The sequence below is a fragment of the Nanorana parkeri genome, unplaced genomic scaffold, assembly GCF_000935625.1.
Source record: "Nanorana parkeri isolate BGI_ZX_2015 unplaced genomic scaffold, ASM93562v1 scaffold1544, whole genome shotgun sequence".
Taxonomy (NCBI): Eukaryota; Metazoa; Chordata; class Amphibia; order Anura; family Dicroglossidae; genus Nanorana; species Nanorana parkeri.
In genome coordinates this window covers 290,496-312,762 of record NW_017307812.1, presented here as the reverse complement: position 1 = coordinate 312,762, position 22,267 = coordinate 290,496, and the positions used below count along the sequence as shown (strand labels likewise).

The 22,267-nt window shown below is 46.0% G+C and overlaps 1 protein-coding gene across 1 annotated transcript; it reads right to left on the bottom strand.

Moving 5' to 3' along the window:
- Positions 1 to 8,856: 8,856 nt before the first annotated feature.
- On the bottom strand, positions 8,857 to 21,111 carry KLHL28 (kelch like family member 28). Its single transcript, XM_018570508.1, has 5 exons — positions 21,023 to 21,111; positions 13,858 to 14,756; positions 11,280 to 11,738; positions 10,074 to 10,282; positions 8,857 to 9,046 (listed from the first exon to the last, which is right to left on the bottom strand). Exons 2-5 carry the CDS (start codon positions 14,754 to 14,756, stop codon positions 8,883 to 8,885), a joined length of 1,731 nt encoding a protein of 576 aa, XP_018426010.1. The 5' UTR covers positions 21,023 to 21,111; the 3' UTR covers positions 8,857 to 8,882.
- Between the last annotated feature and the right edge of the window lie 1,156 nt (positions 21,112 to 22,267).

Sequence of the window (22,267 nt, the reverse complement as noted above, 5' to 3'; positions counted from 1 at the left end):
AAACACTAGGGAGGAAATTAACTAAGACTGAAGCAAACAGAATCCAGAGCAGTTGTGCATGGTAACCAATCATATTCTTTCATTTTCTAACTGCACAAGCTGCAGATGGAAGCCAATTGGTTGCTATGCACAACTGCTCCAGATTCTCTCTGCTCCAGTTTTAGTAAATTACCCCCTGTGCTTTTTCTCAGCTGGGAACTACAACCTGCCTCCCCCCATCTGAGCTCCATGAACTCGCTATAGTCTTCACTTACGCCCCTCCAATCAAAGAGGAAAAAAAGAAAACCTCCTGAAAACACAACCTGCATCATTTTGTAAAGCGGACCATTCTACTCCCTTTGATTGTTTTTGTGCACATGTGCTTCATTTTAACGCAATGCCTCATATGGTGTGAACCCGCCCGGATAAATGCAGCTCAACACATCTGGTGTGAAGGAGTCCTTATAGTCGCCGTGCCAGAGCTCCCTGGCTGTTCCTTCCTCCATCACAGCTGGTACAAAATACCTTCTGATGGGGGAGAATGTCACCTCCTGCCATGTGAAAGCGCTCAGGTCTAGCTGCCCATTGACAGGCAAGTACTGTCCGATTACCAAAAAAGTGATGCCGCCACTCCCCTTGGCATGTGACACCAGAAATGTATATGGCGGCTGTGATGGAGGAAGGAGCAGAAAAAGGAGCAGGGACCCTTGACAATGATACTGTTACTTTGCCGTCCCACATGGAATTTTACCACCATCCTGGACAGCACATTTGCCGACTCTCCTGAATGGATAACTTTTTGGAACGCTTAGCTATTCTCAAAGTATTTTCAGCATCGATAACCTGTGGATTCACTTTTACCTTGACACGCTGGATAAAATAAGGTGAGCACAGTAAATTCAGCTTTCTATCATTAGACCGAATCGCACACAGTAATGTAAATACCGAACGCTTTATGCCTCTGAACTGAGCCTAGGCCATGGCTGTTGTTGCCAATAGCCTCTTATGGACACTTTTTGTGCACACGGTTCTGTGGAATTTGAATTGTGTAAGTGAAAGATAAACAGAGCATAAGGCAAGCAGTGTGAATTCTATTAGGAGAATGGATTTAAGGCAAGCTTGGAATCTTTTTTGCATCTTATGTATGTGCTACATTACACTAACCGCTCACCAACATAGACCAGTGATGGGAAGATACCAGAAAAGCTGCAGAAAGTGACTTTCCTTTTTCTTTATGAATAGAAGGACAGCATATGGCATGCTGTACGTTAAGATCTGACAACCATTTGGACCGCTGTCTTAATATCAACTTAAGAAGCACCATTCTGTGTTCCTACACCAGGGGGACCTCTAGCTGTGGTGAAACCTCCAATCCCATCATACCTCTGCTTCTGGAAGTCACTCCTGTGGTTGCCAGTCTTGCAATGTCTACTTGTAGTTCCAAAACAGCTGGAGTGCCAAGGTTGCCCATCCTTGTACTACAATAGGAGAAACCATTCCCCTTAAACTGGAAATCCCTTTTACTAATGTATACCAGCTGAGTGCCAAGGTTGCTAGGATTTGCAGTCGGGAAGAGTCAGAACCTCTGTCAGGTTCTACTTCTATTCAGGGAGCATTGGTCAAGTCTTTCTGCCATCAGCCAGAATGGCCATCGTATGCTCATTAAAAGAGGACCAGAAGGCCTAGTGTACACAAGCTCTTCTATTTTGCTTTTAACATTGATCTGTGAAGCATTTTAGATGGACGTAAACTGCAGTATTTGAAACTGAACCTGAATCTTAAAGGGTCACCCAACACAAAACTGCCCAGTTTTTTGGTAGATGCTTAAAAGTTAAACCAACTAAGGGTTGGAGAAAGATACAGGAGCTGTAGGAACACTACACAGTGGGCTAGAACTCCAAGGGCAGGAAAGTAGCCAGAAATATGGTGGGGAGATCACCCTGCTGGAGCCTTTAAAGAGATAGAAGTAGCCAGTGAGTGACTTAGCCCATCAGAATCCACCTATACCAGAAATATCACTTTTGGGGTGACCTCACTGTGGACTCAAACTGTCTGTATGGAATAGAAATTAATCAAGTGGGTTTCAAGGCAAACTGTTCATTTGGAACGTCCAACTGAACGTTCAGCTAAATACATTCCAGGTGCATCAAAGCAAAAGGTTTGAGTCAGAGATACAGCTCTCCAATCAGCAAGGACCATGAGGTTTGGAGACTGGAAAGCTCTATTGCAGCTTCCACACAAAGAACAGTCCTTCTCTACAGCATGCTGGCAGGGGACAGGACAATTGAGTCTATGGCTGCTTTCTGAAGAAAACCAACTGTAAGGCTTTGCAGACACTTTGATTTGATGCACCAGGACCAGATTTAGCTTGTTTAAACCAAAAGTTCAATTCGGCTTATAAGTGTATCTTAAAAAATGCAGTTAAAAGCAGAAGAGGAGGCCTTGGTGTTCCAGGAGGAGGGGGGCGCAATAATGTCCAGGCCTGCACTCTAAGCTGCTGAAGTGGTTCACAGCTCATAGGAGAAAGGGGGAGTCTAAACAACCTCGACTTTTGGTTTCCTGTGCGTGTGAAAGCCTGAGCCGCAGCGAGGTGTGAACTAACTCTGATCATGCTTGATCGAAGTCAAAAACTGGGACTCCCTGGCAGAACGTGACCCTGTAGTCTAGTCACAGCATACAAGCTGGATATAGAAAACCCTGGTCATACCTACATCCATTTTGTATTCATTCAACCCATCAGGCTGACTGTTAATTGGATCAGATGCTGAACCTTTTGATTTAACAATGATGGTACAATTGCCTGCAACAACTGAATTGTTTTGTCATAATAAACATTGTTCAGAAGCTGTGCACGTGACCACTTTGTGCTTGGATTGGCTTGTTTGCCTGCAAATGACACAGATTTTGTCAAAATCGATCAAAATGTTGCTGAGACGAGCAAACGAACAAAACAAATCCTGATCAGACTTCCCCAATTTTATCTTCCAATCAATGCTGTAAATTGGTTGAAAAGAAAGAAAAATTGTGATTACGTTAATCCATAGTTCTTACATTAAGAAGTGGTACACTGCACTACATTGATAAAGTGCAACTGAAGCAAAAACATTTCACTTTTGGAGTGCAGAGGGATTCACACTAGGGATGCACCGATACCGGTTTTTCGGCATCGAGTACCGATAGCTGATACCGTCACCAGGTGATGGGGAAGCATGGAGCCAGCTTATTGCCCAATCAAGAAGCAGGGGAGCGGGTAATGACTCACCACCAGGCTTCCTGATTGGCCAGCTACCCGACTGAGTGACGAGGGAGCATGGAGCTGGCTTCCCAACCAATCAGGAAGCCGAGCGCCGTGTAATGACTCGCCGCCCGGCTTCCCGGTACCGGAAGTTCCAATATCGGGACTAGTATCTGAGCATTCGGGCGAGTACAAGAACTCGCCCAAATACTCAGTATCGGTGCATCCCTAATTAAAAGCCGTCAGCTTTTTATTGCCATCTGTGTCCTCGTCTGTGGACTGTCATCAGAACAGAAATAGATGGATGGAAATCTTCCACTGGGGTGACTCTGCTGACCACCAGGGATTTCCTGTTATGGCTATCAGCCAATGGGACATAGATGGCCAAAAAAAGCTTACAGGGGTTATAACTCTCCCTTAAGGTGGCCATACACTGCAGAATTCGCACAGTGGGTGCCGCTGTCGGCACCCTTTTCGGCCGGCACCCCTCGATCTGCTGATCCAAGGAGCTGGTCGGATAATCTTCGCACCAACAGAGTCGGCAGCCAATGTCAGAATACAGAAGAAACAGCGGGGGATTCCTCGATCAATGCGCTCATGGGAGAATCTGCTCTATATTTTCCTTCAGCCTGCAGGTTGGAGAAAAAAAATAGGAGTGCATGGCCAGCTTCACTCTATTCAAATATTTGGCTTCAGTTGTACTTTAACAAGGTAAGGCGGCATTATTCCTCAGAATTCCTAGGCAAGCAGATCTTTATCTGTGTTCAGGTTTCATTAAACACAGCCAAGAGACAGGTATATGATACCAAGAAACTGAGGACTACAAGAATCTGTGAAATGCAGAACACAGCTGACAGCTTCTATATACCTTTATAATAAAGGATTTCCCCTGATATAAATACTCCACCAATGAACAGGAAAAAAGGAATATTCTGGAAGACAGAACACAAAAAGGAATATTTCCAGAGAAAACACATATGAGCCAGAGGCGTGATTCCAGAGATCATCAGCAGCACCAATTGCTGGGGAAATCGGGTTCTGCTCCTCGTCCAGTAAGACCTCACAATCTTCAATTAAATGATGATATTCATCATCATCAGTATGCGCAATGTAAACAATGGCGGCGTGCAGTTACTAAACCGAGACTTCAGAAGAAGCAGATATTAAATTTTACATTTAAGGTGGATTTTCTATTAAAATCTTCCAATTTCTATTGTCTAGTGTAGTATTAAAGTGGTACTGTCGTGAGGTAGGTACATGGGCTGCCAATTGCTGGCCTTCTAAGGGCTCATGTCAATGGATGTTCTTTTACTGCATGTGAAACGCACATCAGATGCAAGTCAGCAAAATCCCATTGATTTTAATTGAGCAATATATGTGGCAGTTCAGAAGCTGCATTTGACCTGCTTTGCGTTGCATTATGTTTCTTTGGACGCAGCATGTCCTACTGACGTGTGACTGAACTGCAGGTAGACTTCCCTGATGTTTGCCATTGCATGGTAAATGCAGCATTTTACAAGAACGCCGATCAATAACAATGATGGTACTATTGCCTGCCACAAATGCTAGGTGCCTGGTGTGTCTGATCTGAACTTTTGAGTCACAGACCCAGAACAAGCATGCTGTGGGGATGCATTCACACCACAATGCTGTGCAATACACACATTGATGAGAGTTGCATTAAACCACAGATTCAAAATTAATGGGCTGAACACATAGCAATGCATGCACAATTAGCAGGCTGCATTCTATCCAACAATGCAGGACACCATGTATTGTGCTGCAACGCACATGAGTTTGAGAGGTGTGTTACTGTGCTTTTTCTAATCTTAGCAAGCCAAGGCATGTAACGTGTTGCCGTAAATGTGTGCATTAATGCGCGCCTTACCGCACCACAAGCCCAATCTGCCACGGTGCATGTAACACAAGTTAACATGCATTGCGTGAAGGCAGCCCATTTTTTTTTTTTTTTTAACGGGCTGCCTACCACACAATGGACCAAAAAGCATCCATGTAGCATTTCGGCAGCACATGGTAGTGTGTTACTACACGTTATAATGGGCTGCAACGAAGGTGTGATGGGAAGATGTGTTGAGGTTCCATTCAGGATGAAGGGCATCACATTGTACCAATGCACATTTTGAATGTTACTGCGCTGGTGTGCATGGGGCCAAACCAGGTGTCAGACGTTATACTTGTTCTGGGTCAGACGTTCTAGGCCAACGTCTCTGCATGACAGGCAGGGAACTAGCATTCTCAAAAGTAAAGTTGGCAGCCTCCATGACTCTCACATGACAGTGTCCCTTTAACAATATTTTGCACAGAATGCAGCAAAGCACAGATGTTTAGGACCCTGCTGGCTGACCTATATGACCTCCAGACTGCATGCACCTTTAATAGACACTTTTAGTTAGCAGCGATGTCATGGTGAATTGCCCACTAAATAGTGTGCAGATGACAACCATGAAGGCTGCACCTTCTAAAACAAATAAGCAGTGGCAGTTCCCATACTTCAATTCTGGTTGAAGCCCCTTAGAGAAGAGATTGCTGATGGCCTCACAAATGGCTCATTCCAATCTATATGAGTAAAGGGGAACACTCCCCAATATTGGTTAGTGCGATAGAGGTTGAGCTAACCGTAAACCAGTGTCTTGGAATGCTGTAAACAGGAAGGACTTCCTACCACCCAAAATGCTTGCTCTTTACCAGGCTGGAGCTGTCACATACAGCTTGGTCCATGCCAAGAGTCCAAAAACTAAAGTAAGTCTTGTAAATAGCCAAAAGGAAAGTGTCTATAACAACCATTTTAACCATCAAAACCACCCTAGTAAAAGAAAATGACAGCCTCACTGCTCCGATAACACAGACATTTTCATACAAGATTCATTGTTAATATATCTCTATAAACTAAATGCATTTCTAGAAACTAGTGCCCAGGAAAAATTACACTTCTACATTCCCTACAATTGTTTTGCTTGTTAAGTTCAGTGGAGAAAGGGGGGGGGGCACAGAACCAGCTATATCTGCCTTGACTACAGGGTGACTAATAAGAAAGGTGACCCTTCCAGCCTGAACAGAAAGAAGATGATGCATTTTGATTCTGTTCTTGATTCCACCAGCCGGCCTATTGTATTCCGACAGCGGCGGGTGTGCCGCCGTCAGCTGGGTCAGGTCCCAATGGGGCCAGCTTATGACTGAAAAAAATATAGCTGAAGACCAGTACAAGTCCACAGAGGTTCCATCTTACAGACACCAAGCTAAATCCAAGTCCTCTTCTTGTGAATTTCAATCTCACCGTTTGCTAATCCAGTTTCATGCTGAGAGCAAGAGGCCAATTGTTTTCCATGGGTTTTGTGATGACTACATCAAAGAGAAAATGAAAAATTGTAATTCAACTAAAGAGAACGTCAAAACGCACATAATACGCCATTGAAACATTCGATAGAAAACTCCAATCTAATCAAAAATTGCTGCAGGATTGCTGCAAAGGCGGCCAGTGTTAGTGGCACACATGGCAATAGGGAGACGTCAGCTTTTCTTATGTTAGAATGGTGATATTGCTTCAAGACAGATAAAACCTTGGTAGCATTAAATACAGGGAGGTACCTAGTCCAGAACTTGCACTTCATCCAGAAGCAGGCCAATGGCAGCCTTCAGCTATGGATGTAAGCCTCAGCTATGCTATCCTGATGGATTCTAGTTGCATGGTGTGACCAAAAGGGCGACGACTGTGGGAAATCGGGCAAGTTGGAATCTTCTAACCATGAAAAGAACTGAAAATCAGAACATACGTGCATGCCATTTTCAGATGAACCAACCAGACTCTTGCAAGTCAAGCCCACCTTTCATCTACGTTGTAGTGCAGGTACAGTATGTTTTAAATACCGTACCATCAGCATGGAAACTGCATTAAACGTTCAGCAATCTGTATTTTTTTTTTTTTTAATGCATTGCACAAAATAAAAGGGGTGTGAATGGAGCCTTAGTGTCAATCCTCATGTAGGCAAGGCATATAAAGCTGTGGCTCTGGGTACCCCACTGGACACTATGAGAACCAGATAAAAAATTGATGCAGGATTGCTGCAAAGGCGGCCACAGTGTTAGTGGCACACATGTCAATAGGGAGACATCAGCTATGAGAACCAGATAATGGTTCTTCTCATGTGGCCTCTGTAAGGTGAACACATAGAAACTGATTTATTGTGAACAATGCTGATTATCCCGGCACTAGTTTTTATAAATGCATGAAGGACAAAAAAAAGAGAAAAATCAGACACAGATGAATGCGACTATAGCTCTTTATGAATGTAAACATAAATCCTCAGGATTGGCAGTAAGCAGTGACGGTTCCCATATAGTATACCAGGGCTTCAATTGTCAGTTGGGTACCACGATCACCACATGGGTAGCAACTGTGGTAAACAAGGCATAAGCTACTTCCCTCATCTGTACCTGCCTTCTCTTCCCCTTGGATCTCACATGCATATCACAATCCTTACCATGCTCCCCAATAAATAGCCAATGAAGTGGACACGTCTGGTCCATGGTTGAGTTGTTTTTTTTTAACCTTATCTAAGGATGATCTGATCACACCTTGAACTTAAGTGAAAAATGAAGGCAGCAAATTGTGCAGGATTCAGGTTTTTCATATTATTACTCATACAGCGTTGCCTTCCTTCTGCAAGTGGTGGACTGGCAGCTTAAACATGACATATCGCACATAAAGGCCATTTAGCTATCCGCTTCCCCTTGCATTTACAACTCCTCCCTGCTACTGGTCTGTGATTTGTGTAATGGATCAATGTCAATGACCTATAATATCAGAACAGGGATGTCCAACTCCAGTCCAAAAGGCCTCGGATCGCCAATTAAAAGCAGTAAATCGCATGGAAAGGCATGGTTCTAAGTTCACTCAGCCTATTCCAACACCCTGGCCTGTACGCAACCTTTAAGAACTGGAGCTGGCTATATACTAAATAGCATGCTAATAGACAGAAGAAACATGGGGTATATGAATGATACAGCTAGTGAAAGACCCAAAGCTGCAGACAACAATACAAACAGATCCCTGGTGTGTAACTTGTCTTCTATCTTATTATAGCATAGTTTAGTTAACACATTATTACGGTGGTAGTTCTGGCACTTTTGTATTGCTTGAAAACAACATAACGTTAGCCAGAATTTCCCTTTAAATCGCCATGCTTTCTCCAGTGCTTGGCAGAAGTCACCACGTTGAGCGCAGTCTCCCACCATAACTGCTGGGAACTAGAGGCAGCATGCGGATTTAAACCATGGACAGAAAGTGTCTGCTTCTATGGGCCCCTTGCTCTGTTCTAGTTTGAACTCCAGAGGCAATGTGCCACCACGGTGTGGATGTGTACCACCCAGTGATCTACATCCCAAGCTTCGGCAAACACCGTCACATACTACGTCTGCAATAACTATGATCTTAGATCTTTTCCAGCATACTACCACTTGGAATAGTCAGTCAAGCTAGTTAGGAATAACCGGCTACATAAGAGCGACCGTGTTTGAAGCTGTGGGAGGCTTTCACCCGACAGAAGAGCTGTACTGAATCTCCATGTCTTCACGGTTCTGTATCAAGGAGATGAGTCCTCGGACATCCATTCATGCAGGGATAATTTATTACACAATGGGACGACGTTCATCAAAGGGCCGTCAGACCAAAGTTACACCGAGAGTACGCCATGCCGGCTGAATCCAACCAAGTGTCTGAGATAGGGTCGTATTTCTGCACTGTGTTTAGATAGGTCGCACCTGAGTGACCACCGACCACGTAGAGGTAGTTGTCAATCACTGCCGCACCAACACCTGACCAGGAAATAAAAAGAACAGAATTCAAACAGATTGCAAAAATAAAGTATAGGGTTTTCTTTCTTTATATGAAACGAACCCGGTACAAAATGAGCTCCTCCGAACTTGGAAAGAAGAGCCTTCTGCCCAATCAGCTGCATGTAAACAAAGGTACAGGATCAGTGATCCGATATGGCCACATGGCTATATTTGGTCAGTGACAATGATTTCATATGGCCACGTGGCCATATAAAGGTCAACGATGTCAGCATAAGCGTCCCGCCCCTTTGTTTATGTGCAACTGCAGGGAGGGGAATGTCTCAGCCCGCAGCCGATTGGGATGCTTCCAGGTCCGGAAGGCCTCAGGTTTTATCCCTACTGACAAGGTTACTTGAATCTTATATACTTACTCTATTTCCTCACTTTGATTTCAAGTTCAATAATGCAGACAACTGTGTTTCAATTTTGTTTAATTATTCAAAGATCTAGTCTGATGCCCCCAATGGGTAAGGATAACCTCAGTTATGAACCTCCCAAGCTCCCCCACGCCTTATATCATAAAGCCAACATCATCTGTAGTTATGTGGAGCTCACGAAAGCAATTAACACTGTTCTTCAAGTCTCTTATTTGGAAGATAAAAACAGAACAGAAGTATAATTAGCAATTAATTCCTCTGACTAACTGGTCCAGTCATTAAGGCCTAAAACACACTTGGTATTGGAGTTATGAGAAACCAACCCAATTCACTCCTCTACAACATACTTTAGGGCAGTGACAGCCGAATCCTAACCGGCTATGGTTCAGTGAAGCAGGGTGCGCAATACCTGAACACAAGCAGCATTAGTATCTTGGGTCTACCTCCTCCCTCTGGTGTAGGCTCATGTAACTATTATATATGCCCATAGGACCTGAAGTATCTGCTAGGTTTCCACAAACAAGTTAATTATTTATAAAAGACAACTAATGAAACATTCAATACAATGTAGGGCTGAATTGTAAATAATTGATCGATATAATCCTATATTTCACTTTCTTTTTCCTCACCTGTCCTGGGTTCTGTCATAGGTCTGCACACTGTCCACTGGTTTTGGTGAGGGTCATATCGCTCGATGCTGGACAAGTGAGACACCCCATTGTGTCCACCCACCACAAAGATAAATCCCAGCATTACGCTCACTCCAAAATTGATCCTTTTATCTGCCATCGGCGCCACCATTTCCCACGAGTCCTTCGCTGGATCGTAGCGTTCCACACTAGATCAAAGAAAACAAAGACAGAGTCAATGGCTTATTAATAAAACTCTGAGAATCTCATTGTCAGTGGAAGGTTTCCTACCTACTCAAAGTAAACCTGAAATAAGGGAGTTACCACTGCTGACTGCACTGGTCTGTCATCCTCATCCTTGCTTCACTATATAGTCATCGGCTATATAGTGCTGGCTTGTACAGTTTTTTTCCCCTCTACATAAAGGCCTTATTCATACAGATGACGGAGGTGCATTTATTGGCCGGAACACAGGCATCAACATGGAATTGATCCATGTTCTTACCACCCCCTAAACCCCCTAAACCTTAATAAAGGGGCTGCTCATGCATGTATTCTTGCGAGTCACTTGTAAGGCATCGCGGCTGCAGCAAACAGCGGGTCGCATTTGGCAGGCAAATGCAACCATTGCGATCGATGTGACTGCGCCGCAGCTGCATGGTGGTATTGCAATAAAAAAACCTCAAGCCGACACTCTGCGCCAGGCAGATAATTTTGAATGGTTGCCTAATGAGAACTGGCATTGCAGCGCTAGGGGGAGGCTGAGGTACCCCTCATCTAGAAAAATGGAAGGCACATGACGACCCACTGAACACAGGGTTGCGACCCACTTTTGGGTCACGACCCACCAGTTGAGAACCAAGGCTCTAAATAGTTATATGGCAGTAGTGATGAGCAATATACTACAAATATTTTGGCAGCAAAAACCATATGTGTATCTGTATAAGTGATTTAAACCTTTATTTAGCTGCCAGATTAAGTTTACCTACGCAAAGAAAAAAGAAAATGAATATTAAGAGACTAGAGTTCCTGTGGATATCATGTGTTCCCCTTCCAGGACACTATTTGCACAGAGAATTGTTCCCCTAACAACCATGTCATTGAAGTGATAAAAATAGATAATTAAATCCCTTGCCAATTACTACCATGAGGATGTAAATGCTACATGGGATAAACACAAGACTGCTCAACATAAACACATTGTACCTGTTCATATGAGCCGGGCCATAACCACCTATAGCATAGATCATGCCGTCCAGTACAGCGCCTGCAAAGCAGCTCCTTGTCTTAATCATCGGAGCAACCGGTTGCCACTCCTTTGCTTTCGGGATATACTTTTCCACTGACTGCAAGCACGACTGCCCATTATATCCACCTAAGGCATAAAGTTCTCCAGCTAAAACGACGGTGCCCAGGGTGCTGCGGCACTCGTTCATTCTCTCCACTGACGTCCACGTGTTGGTGACCGGGTCCCAGCACTCCACGGAGCTCTCGTGCTTCCTGATGCCCTGTCGCATTTGAGTGACAATCCCCCCGGCAGTAGTGGCAATGCCCCCAACAACATATACTTTCTGGTCCAGGGTGCATAGTCCAAATTCATAGCGAGGAATCGAGAGAGGCGCCAGGCCTATCCAAGAGTCGTCCTGGGGGAAATACATCTCCATGCTAGACAGAAGAAGGTGACAACTAAATTAAGCATTACAATGTACGTGTCTGCAAACATCATCCTTAAAGGGAAATTTTAGGAAAACAGCTTAGATTAGCAAACCACATCAATACACTGATGAAGTCATCATTTCACTCACTCCTCTCATGCCAGCACGCTCACAATGCTAGACTGTGCACTGCAGTAAAGCCGGTCTAGCAAAAGTTACTTACCACCCCCTGTCCCAGTCTGAGGCATTTATATTAGCTGCATTTAAAAACACATTTAAAGCCAATAGTCCTTTTGTTGTGTACCAGGTGAGCCTAATAATCCCAGGTATATTCTGTAATCAAGGCCTTGACTTCTGGTTTTACTATAGAACGATGTCCAACTGCTCCTGTCCGCCAACTGACAAGGGCCTGGTCTGGAGCCCACCATCCAAATCTTTAGGACTCCATAGCCGGTGGAGTACAACAAAACTGACTGAATTTTCTGTGTAAGAAAATAAATAAAAGGTGAGAGGAAAGCCAAGTCACGTACTCAGCTCTCGTCCAACCACGGAGCTCTCTCCGTTCCGTTAGACAGAATGCCATAGGGCTCTGCTGTCTACACCTCATGGCCTAATCTTTATGAATGGGATGGGCAATGGTGTAGAGTATAATGGAGAGCGGATAGCGATATCTGTTCGGCTATAAATGAGCTCCTAATATTTTTAAAGGACCAGAATTTGTCTTTGTATCACCCTTTTGAAATATCCTGTACAGCAGAGCCCAGACAGAGAGGGAGAAGCAACACAAGGAGATAATCGGTATACTGCAGTGCCCATGTGATGACAGGGAACATACTGATAGCATGAAAGAGCAGAGTGGCAGAGAAAACGGATCAGCAGTCTGTTGCTTCTCCTTCACTATTCAATCACAGGCTGGGAGCAGATAAAACACAGAAATGCATTAAAAGGATAAGTTCACATTTTGCAAAAATGAAAGAAATGCATATATATAAAAACATGTATTTCTTTCATTTTTGCATTCAAGCCTGGAAAGCATTCAACAGTGATCACTCGATCAGGGCTTCTGCACATTCCTTTACAGGCAGAGCTTGTACTGATGTACGGGGTATCAGTTAGGAGAAAAGGGGAAGGACGGCTGGAATCGAAACTGCATTAAATCACCTCATCCAGCTGTCCTCGCTCTGGTCAGATGCGGTAGAGCTGTTCTTATTTCCTTCCAGCCATCCTTCCCCATCTCTCCTGTATGAGATGCACAGCTCTGCCTGTATAAGAATGTGCAGAAGCCTGAGCTCTATAGCCCTGATCAGGTGATCACAGTTGCAATGCTTTCCAGACTTGAAAGCAAAAATGAAAGAAATGCATTTTGTTTATATTATCAAACATGCATTTCTTTCATTTTTCCAAAAGGTGAACTTATCCTTTAACTACGGTAGAGAAAATCCAGGTCACCAACATACTAGCGTCCTCCTGTGACCGAAAGCTCAGTATATTGCAGGCTACAGCTCGCAGTATACTGAGACCGCCGCAACCGGGACAGATCCCGACTATGCTGTCGAGATACACCCAGCAGCATGAATGACAGCTGGCTCTGCCTATCTAGATGCAGAACAAGCTGTGCCCGCCGCCTCCCCCGTTTGTTCCTCCAGTTAGAGCTGGAGGATCGGAGAGAGGAATCCCTGCAGGGATCGGTGACTGACAGTCACCACTCTCTGCAGGGAGATGATCGGGAAGTGAGCGAGCGACGGTAAGTGTTCGCTCACTTCCCGATCTATTGAGCCGACGTGTGACAGTTTCAATGTCACAGGTGGGCTCGAACTATGAGAATGAATGATTTTCACTCGCCTCATAATTCTCCTTTAAGGTCTTTTCCCCATTCCTCCAACTATGCAGTACTGGTTGGCTAGCCAAGCATCAGGCCTGTGTGTGCCATGAAAAGGTGGGGAGAAGGTTCGAGGGGCATAATTAGAGGGCATAATTCCACTTTTCTAAATTCTCTTGGGAAAGTGAAATTACCCTCCAAGTCTGGAATAAATGTTACAAGAGGTCTAGGCCAGGCACATGAGAGATCATCATACCCTTTCAGTCTTTTGCCTATCTATGGCAACCCTCACTTTTTTACATCAACATACCTCTCCAGACAAGTAAACAGTCCAGCTTTCCCTCCCACCGCGCAAAGCACTTTGGGAGCACACCGAGGCTGAGTCTTTAGCACCGTCTGATGGGACAGTCTGTGTTCAGGCATAAAATGGTATTTCAGAGCTTCGTTGAGTAAATGTTTACAGGTGTGGTCATCGCGTATAAGGTGATTAGCTTCATACAGCCTGGTGAGAAATTTGACACTCAGCAAAGGCAGTCGGACACAGTGCAACAATTGGGAGAGGAACTTCTGCCTCTCCTGTACATCATACTTGATCCAGGCCTCTAGCGCATAAAACACACTCTCCTCACTAACAACATTCAAACAGTCATTTGAAACGATCTCGTGCAACTCGGAATTCGTCAGCTCGAAAAACTCTTCCGTCTGACAGACATCCTCAAAGTTCTGGCAAATGAACTTGTTGGCGGCTAGGTAGAGTTCATGGCAGCCGTAAGTCTCGGCAAAGCGCGAAATGCCAATGCAATTGCCCACGTCGAGCTGGCTCTCCAGGAACGCACAGCATTCCTTCAGCACTAGCTTGATCTGTAGCAGGTTGGCAGCTGGAAGAAGAGACTCGACTGTTTCCTGGGAAATGAAAACCGTCCCCGTGTAGGCGTATTCTATGATGGCCTGGAGGGCGGCCTCGTCGACACACTGGAATTCCACCTGCGTGTTCTCTTTCTCGGAAAGGTTTCCTGTAAACATGGCTTTAAAATATGGGCTGATGCTGGCGAGCACCACTTTATGGGCATGTATCTTGACATCGCCAACCTGGAGGACAATATCGCAGAGCTCGTGGTGTTGGCGGAGGAGGTTCAGGCCCTGCAGAAGCTGTTCTGAGTGCAAGTGGGTTATGTTGGCAAGCATGTAGGACTGAGAGGACTGGTCCATCTGTAAAGACAAGTATAAACAATATTTATATAAGTACATCATTCCAAACTGGTTATTTATTGCAATAAAGTCTACCTGTCAGCCATTTAACAATCAACTTGTGTGCTCCCTTTGCTCTGTTCAACATGCCATTGAAAGAGTTCTCGTACAGATTTTCCATAAGTGCAAAACATACCTGTTGATCTTGTTGGGAAATTCTGAGCAGTCTTGAGTACACTTCATGTGTTATCTGAAGGAGCCTAATTAACCCTTCTAATTCTTATCTTGGGACTACAGAGCAATTAGCCTTTATCTTGTGGGGAATAGTATAAGGGAAAGGTCTGAGTAGTTTTGAAAAAGACAACTGAGCAGGGCTAACACATCTCAGTCCACACCAATGCTGTGCGTTGTTACCCCGCTATAGGATGTAGCAGCGGAGTGCATTTCTAATTTGCAGATCAACAGACATTTTCTGAACATGTACTACATATGGTCCCTTTATATTTTGTCCCAACATACACCTAACATGTCTAACAGCACAAGCCACAAGATGCCTTCTATTACTTTCCTTAAGCTGCCCATACACCTATAGATTTTCGATGGGAAATGTTTGTTGCTGCTGAGAACCCTCTTTCTATTTTAGCCCAAATAACCCATCAAGCACAGACCAATGTCGATTTTGATCATCTTTCGTTAGTTAACAATGCTAACCTCACCGAATTTCGTTGATTGACAGAACAGACTTTTGTTTGTGCATGTGTAGTGTTCTTGCTGCGATTTTTTTTCGTACCAAAACGCCACTTAGGACCAGTTCACACCAGCACCGGTTCGTTCCAGCACGATTCGCTGCTGGAACGCACTGGAGTGCATCCCAGCCAGCTTCCTGCATTCCCACAGCGTGGCGGTGGGAGGGCGTGGCAGTGCATTGAAGTCAAGGTCATCGCAGCTACGCCCCCGCAGTGCGATCGCCCGCACAGGAACATCAGTGCCTGTGTTCCGGTCCAGTGCGAATTGAAAAAATGCTGCATGCACCGTGTTTCAAAGTTGCCACAGGGAGAGGATTGTTTGCATTTTAGGTAAGACTTTTACCATTAAATATGCAAAACAGCTGACAGGTTCACTTTAAATAAAAGCTTCATATTTGATGGAGCTGTGCTGTAAATATACTTCAACCCCCTCAGCGTAGCTTACATACTAAAATACTTACCTTCAACTCTGCATCCAAGTCCTTGACTGTGCGGCCTTGCCCAGCAAAGCACAGACTTTATGAGCAAAACATTCTGTCCCAGTTCTTGTGCCTCGTGCAAAAAATACATTTATAACAAGCAAAATAGGGCAAAAGGTAGTCAGTGTATCAGAGCTGCGGCAATCCTATCACAGCACCGGAGTGTAGCAAAAGCTAGATTTCCTGCCATGAAAGAAATATTTCATTAATATTTACACTTAAGAGAACTATGGGGTTAAGTCTTTTCCCCATAGTTCTCCTTAGGGTAACGGGAGGACACAAACTAGCGTCCTCCCGTCACCCTAGGCTCAGTATACAGCGAGCTGTATACTGAGACGCCGCAGTACACCGCGAGCAGCTGCTCGCGGTATACTGAGACGCCGCAGCTGAAGCGGATACCGACAATTGTCCCGGGATCCGCCCAGCTGCGTGACTGACAGCTGGCTCTGCCTATCTAGAGGCAGAGCCAGCTGTACCCGCCCCCTCCCCCATCCGTTCCGCCAGTCAGCGCTGGCTGATCGGAGCGGGGAGGGGGGAATCCAGTCCCGCCCCTGGCACGGCAGAGAGCCGTGACAGGATCGAGAGGTGAGCGAACGCCGGTATATGTTCGCTCACCTCCCGATCTACTGAGCCGACCTGTGACAGTCTCATTGTCATAGTTCTCCTTTAAGTTATATTTACACTCTAGATTACAAGAAAAGCTTGGTGTTCTGCTTTAATTAGTTGTTTTTTGTTGTCTAGCTAGACTAAGTGACGGGAGATTTTGGTATAGTCCTACCCACATGCACTTTCCTTTTTTGCTAAAGTAGAATTAAACCTTTTTTTTTTGCATAAATCTACTGCTGGCAAGCTGTAGATCTATGCAAAAACATTTTTAAAAAGTTACAAAACAGGTTTTACTTACCTCTGTCTCCGCGGCTCACTCCCTTCCGAAGATTCTCAAGCGACCGTGAAGGACGCTGGGGCGGGCGCATGCGCAGTAGAGATCTTTGGCCAGTGTGCACGCGCACAGACTCCATGGGACAGACTCCTCTGATACAGCGCCAGCGCTCCATCAGAGGCCGGTGCCAGTGTGAATTTAATGTCACTTTAAGATGCCATTTATTTTGCTTTTTTTGGGATATAGTACAGGCACACACTGGGGGTCTTTAGCCACCTCAAGTGTGTCTGGACTTCTGATGTGTTAAGGATTCTCAAGGAATAGGGGCTGCCTCCAGGTAAGCCTTCTCTTAATGTATTCATTGCTATCTATACATCTATCGATCGACTTGTCATCGAACAGGAGTAGTGGTCATGCCTGGTAGAGGTGCATTACCAGCCCATTCCTTTGAATGAGCTGCTTTATGCAACGGACGTAAAAACACCTGTTACCGCAACATACAAAAGACACCAAGATGTGATTGGGCCCCCAAAAAATGTATAACAGTAGAAATCGAGCCATCACACACACTGACCAGTCAGGGTTTTGAAGTGATTGTCTTGCACTGGAAGATAAAACAAAAACTAGATTGTTTGCTTTGGCAAACAGCTTTTGGTCCAGCCTTTGGAAGAATCAGAGTCACTGCGGACCCAGATCCATATGGTCACCTCTGATCCAACAACTGTCTCATATCCATCACAATCCATTGCGTAACTAATGCATATGGAATCAGGAGCCAGCCTGTCCAATCCAGGAGAATGTATTTATTTTAGGTGCTCCATTGACAACAACTAGAGAAAACCTCAATGGTTAGGTGCCAGCTGTTAGTTATTATTATTATACATGATTTATATAGCACCAACAGTTTGCGCAGCGCTTTAAAATATAAGGAAGACATTACAATCACAATACAATTCAAGACAAGATGGTAAGGAGGGCCCTGCTCGTGAGGGCTTACAATCTAAAAGGGAGGGGGAAGTGATACATGAGGAGGTAGCTGTGTGGGGATGAATTGTTTGGGAACGTGATGGTTCAGTGATTAGGTTGAGGTGGGATAGGCTTCCCTGAAGAGATGACTTATCTTAAATGAAGTCTCTTAATCCGATCTTCTTTCCTGATGTTTTCATCTGTCCCTCCAGCGGTGCGGCGGAGCCGACTCCTCTGTCCCTGCAAGCACTTCCGATCCCGCTGTGTCTGCATGCGGGTGCATGCGTCCGCTGTGTCTGCATGCGGGTGCATGCGTCCATAGACTTACCTTGCGTCTCTCCTAGTCTCCCGGCCGAAAATCCAAACTGCGCATGCGCCCGCCCCAAGATGCTTTGCAGCCGCCCGAGCAGTTTCGGATTCTCGGGCGGGAGAGCGCACGGCGATAACGGGGTAAGTTTAAACCGCTGTTAAAGCGTTTTGTTTTTAATTGTGTGGGGATGAATTGTTTGGGAACGTGATGGTTCAGTGATTAGGTTGAGGTGGGATAGGCTTCCCTGAAGAGATGACTTATCTTAAATGAAGTCTCTTAATCCGATCTTCTTTCCTGATGTTTTCATCTGTCCCTCCAGCGGTGCGGCGGAGCCGACTCCTCTGTCCCTGCAAGCACTTCCGATCCCGCTGTGTCTGCATGCGGGTGCATGCGTCCGCTGTGTCTGCATGCGGGTGCATGCGTCCATAGACTTACCTTGCGTCTCTCCTAGTCTCCCGGCCGAAAATCCAAACTGCGCATGCGCCCGCCCCAAGATGCTTTGCAGCCGCCCGAGCAGTTTCGGATTCTCGGGCGGGAGAGCGCACGGCGATAACGGGGTAAGTTTAAACCGCTGTTAAAGCGTTTTGTTTTTAACTTTTTGCATATATCTACTGCTCGCTAGCAGTAGATATAAGCAAAACAAACGGAGGCTTCAGAAACCCTTTAATCCTTTGGGCTATTGGAAGCCAGTGCAGGGATTGCATCACACTTATCTGTCTTATTTTGAAATAAAATTTATTTTTTCCCCCACCGTTAGCAAAATCTGTCACCTGTCTAAGGTGTATCATCTCCTCATCTTCACAATCACATATGTCACTTATCTCCTGTCTATAAACCCTCCATCTGTAGTCACAGCACAGGGATAATGTTATGCCAGTCAGTGTCTCAAACCTCCGGCCCCCCAGCTGTGGTGGAACTACAAATCCCATGAGGCATTGCAAGATTCTCACAGACACGACTCCCAAAGAGAGATGCATCATGGGATTTGTAGTTTCACCACAGCTGGAGGGCCGGAGGTTTGAGACCCTTGGTGTAAAGAAACAACTTGGAGGGGAAGGAAGGCAGCAAGAGATAAAAACAACTGTGTTCTATGTGCCCTGTTCAGCCAACACTGCAGTAAAGGTGCAGAGCGCTGCAAACAAATGCAATATGTCTGCATTTCTACGCAGTGCAACCTACCACACTAACACACTGCAGCATGCTGCGGTACATAGACTTAAAGTGACATTAAAGTCTACCCCCCCCCCACCCCCCCCTTCATCTTCTTTCCAGTAGTTTCCAGCAGTCCCTCCAGTGCTGGTACCGGTCTCTGATCCAGCACGGACTGCTGTGTCTCCTGTGTCCCACGGTGTCTGTGCGCGTGCATGCTGCCGGGCTGCCTGCATGGACTTACCCAGTGCCTCTCCTCTTCTCCCGGCCAAAGACCTGTACCAGGTATGCGTCTGCCCCATGATCCTTTGCGGCCGCCCGAGAATCTTCGGACGGAACGTGCGGTGAAGACACAGGTAAGTTATTACCTTTTTTTACCCATGCACTCTAAGGGTTATAGACACTTGTTTTGGTCTAGGGTCTAACATACAAAGATATACAAAGATATACTCAGCGAACCTCACGCCTGGCTGCTAAACCGGTCTCCGCACCCTCTCTCACTCAGGCGATGGAATGTCCCTCAGTGTCCGCACGTCCTATAAACTGTACTGGGCGCGATGAATCAAAGATTCTTAGACCGCCGGAGGGAAGGGGGGAGAGAGGCTGTGGGGATCAGTCTAGCAGCGAAGCAGGTCTGGGGATCTGGTGAGTATTTGTTATTTCAGACCCTAGACAAAAACAAGTACTTAATCCTTGGAAGAGGTAAGTTTCCTACTGCCCTGAGTTCTTCTTTAAAGGTTACAATGCCGGCACGATGGAGCAGAGTTTTCAGGCGCTAACACTGCAGCAAGGGGGCGTGGGGGATTGGTTAGCCCTTGGACTAGCGGCTGAATAGTAGACATGTACATTTCATTCTGATTGGATATTCATTAAATTGGGACGCATCCAAATTTCAGAATTTGAGTCTGAATGTTCCATTAACAAAAAAATCAGATCCATCCAAAGTTTGTTCCAAAGTCAGACATGTGACTGTTCTCTGGCCAATCAGGTTTTTTTCTGGATGCTGGGGGTTGCATTACAGGCACGGCCATGTGACTTTGTTCCGAAGCGAAAGCTCAGACGGATCAGAAATCCAAATAAGGAACCGAATCAAATTTCGGATCCTAAATACTAAAAGGAATATAAATCCGAATTGATCCAAAAACTAAAGAAATGTTTTCTGGGTTACGCATCTACTGAATAGCATTGTTGGCTCAGGTAAAGGTCATATTTTGGGTAGCGGCAGGGGCACCATATAGTCTATGATAAATAAGACTAATGCCAAAGTGTGCATGTCATTGCAACCCTGCAAAGGACATTTCATTTGTTGCTGGAGTTCCACTTTAACCTACCAGCATGTCTTTGGAGTGTGGGAGGAAACCCACGCAAGCACAGGGAGAACATGCAAACTCCATGCAGATCATGCCCTCGCCGGGATTCGAACCTGGGACCCCCAGTGCTGCAAGGCTAACCCCTGAGCCACCATGCCCTTCCCCCGCCCATCTGTCACCCACCCTCAGTCTCCTGTGCAGTGGTCACATCCTGTCACACCTATGTCCTCACTCCCACCTTCTCCCCTGTCTGCACCTCACATCACCGAGCCCTCAGAAATCCCCCCCGTATTTATGTGTAATATTCTGTGTGCCACCAACCTCATCTCTGTGACCTATCTCAAGTTAGTCCACAGCCTGTGTCCTGCCACAGCCGTGCCCACCTGTCACCCCAAGCGGAGGCAAGCGGTGCCCCCCTCCCGGTCCCCGAAAACTCCGACTACAAACCTGTGTCACCCGGAGACAGCGGAACACACACTAGCGCGGCCTCCTCTCTTGTCACAACCTAAACACAGCGGATAGCACGTCACTTCCGGGTCAGCCTGACTCCACCTAAGCAAACGGAAGGGGGGCGGGATCAGCACCTCAAACGGCGCACTACACTTCCCGGCATGCGGTGCGACAACGGGGCGTGGTCTGAGGGTTACTATAGCAGCAGGCTCTCAGGTCTCGGAGATGCTGAGGTAGCTGCGCATGCGCAAGTGCGTCCTGTGTATGGCAAGCTGCTGGGACTTCTAGTCCTACAGCTGTCTACCTGAACTTAGTCTCTGTAGCCAGGATTTTTTACTGTCCCTGTGCTTTGCAATATGGCTCTGGACCTTTCTTATGCAATATGGCTGCTTAAATGGTCTACCTTTTGCAAAAAAAAAAAAATAATACATCCCAGTGACTTGCCAGCGGGAGATTTTGATTAGATGGCGTTAGTGGCCGTTTGCGCACCCGCCTGAAACAACTTTTTACAGATGTCACCAGTCCACCAGCACATGAGACTCTCAAGTCAGTGCAAATCCATTTATTTATTAGACACTCAGAATATCAAGCACTTTCTGGGCCACACAGGGTCCCCTTCATCAGTCTCAGAGTAGTCATGTAGCCTGAAACAGACATGCATGTGCACTCACAGGTGTTGGAGAACTAGACAAGTGAGTTGTCAATGCTGTGCGTGCATGCGCTATGCTGTGGTGTAGAAATCCTCCTGGTTCAGTGTTATGCTGTCGGGTGAGCGCCTGGGTTGCCACCTGTCCAGGATTGACCTAGGCAGTCCGGGTTTAGAAGGCTTTGTCCGAGTTACATAGCCCACCTGAGAGTCCACATAGCCCACCTGAGAATCCACATAGCCCACCTGAGAGTCCGTACAACCCACCTGAGAGTCTGCACAGCCCACCTAGAGCCCGCAGAGTCCACCTGAGAGTGTGCAGAGCCGGTAGACAGGCCTGGATTTCCCACAAGGCCTCGGGGCATAAAGAAACAGTAAAAAAAAAAAATTGAAACTAACCCCGCCGCCATCTGGTTGACATTCACAATTGATGGGGAGGACGGTTGGCGGCACGCGGGGGGCGTATTGTGGAACCTGGCCTTGGGGCGGCAGGGAGAGTAAATACGGCCCTGTTCGCAGAGTCCACCTGAGAGTGTGTACAGCCCTGGTGAGAGCCCACAGAGTCCACCTGAGAGCCCGCAGAGTCCACCTGAGAT

Excerpts from the sequence above, each read along its gene's own strand:
- KLHL28 (XM_018570508.1), bottom strand. The coding sequence starts at position 14,756 with ATGGACCAGTCCTCTCAGTCCTACATGCTTGCCAACATAACCCACTTG. Across the intron at positions 10,283-11,279 it reads GGCCCGGCTCATATGAACAG|TGTGGAACGCTACGATCCAG; the intron begins GTACAATGTGTT and ends TCTTTGATCTAG. Across the intron at positions 9,047-10,073 it reads TATGACAGAACCCAGGACAG|GTGTTGGTGCGGCAGTGATT; the intron begins GTGAGGAAAAAG and ends TTTCCTGGTCAG.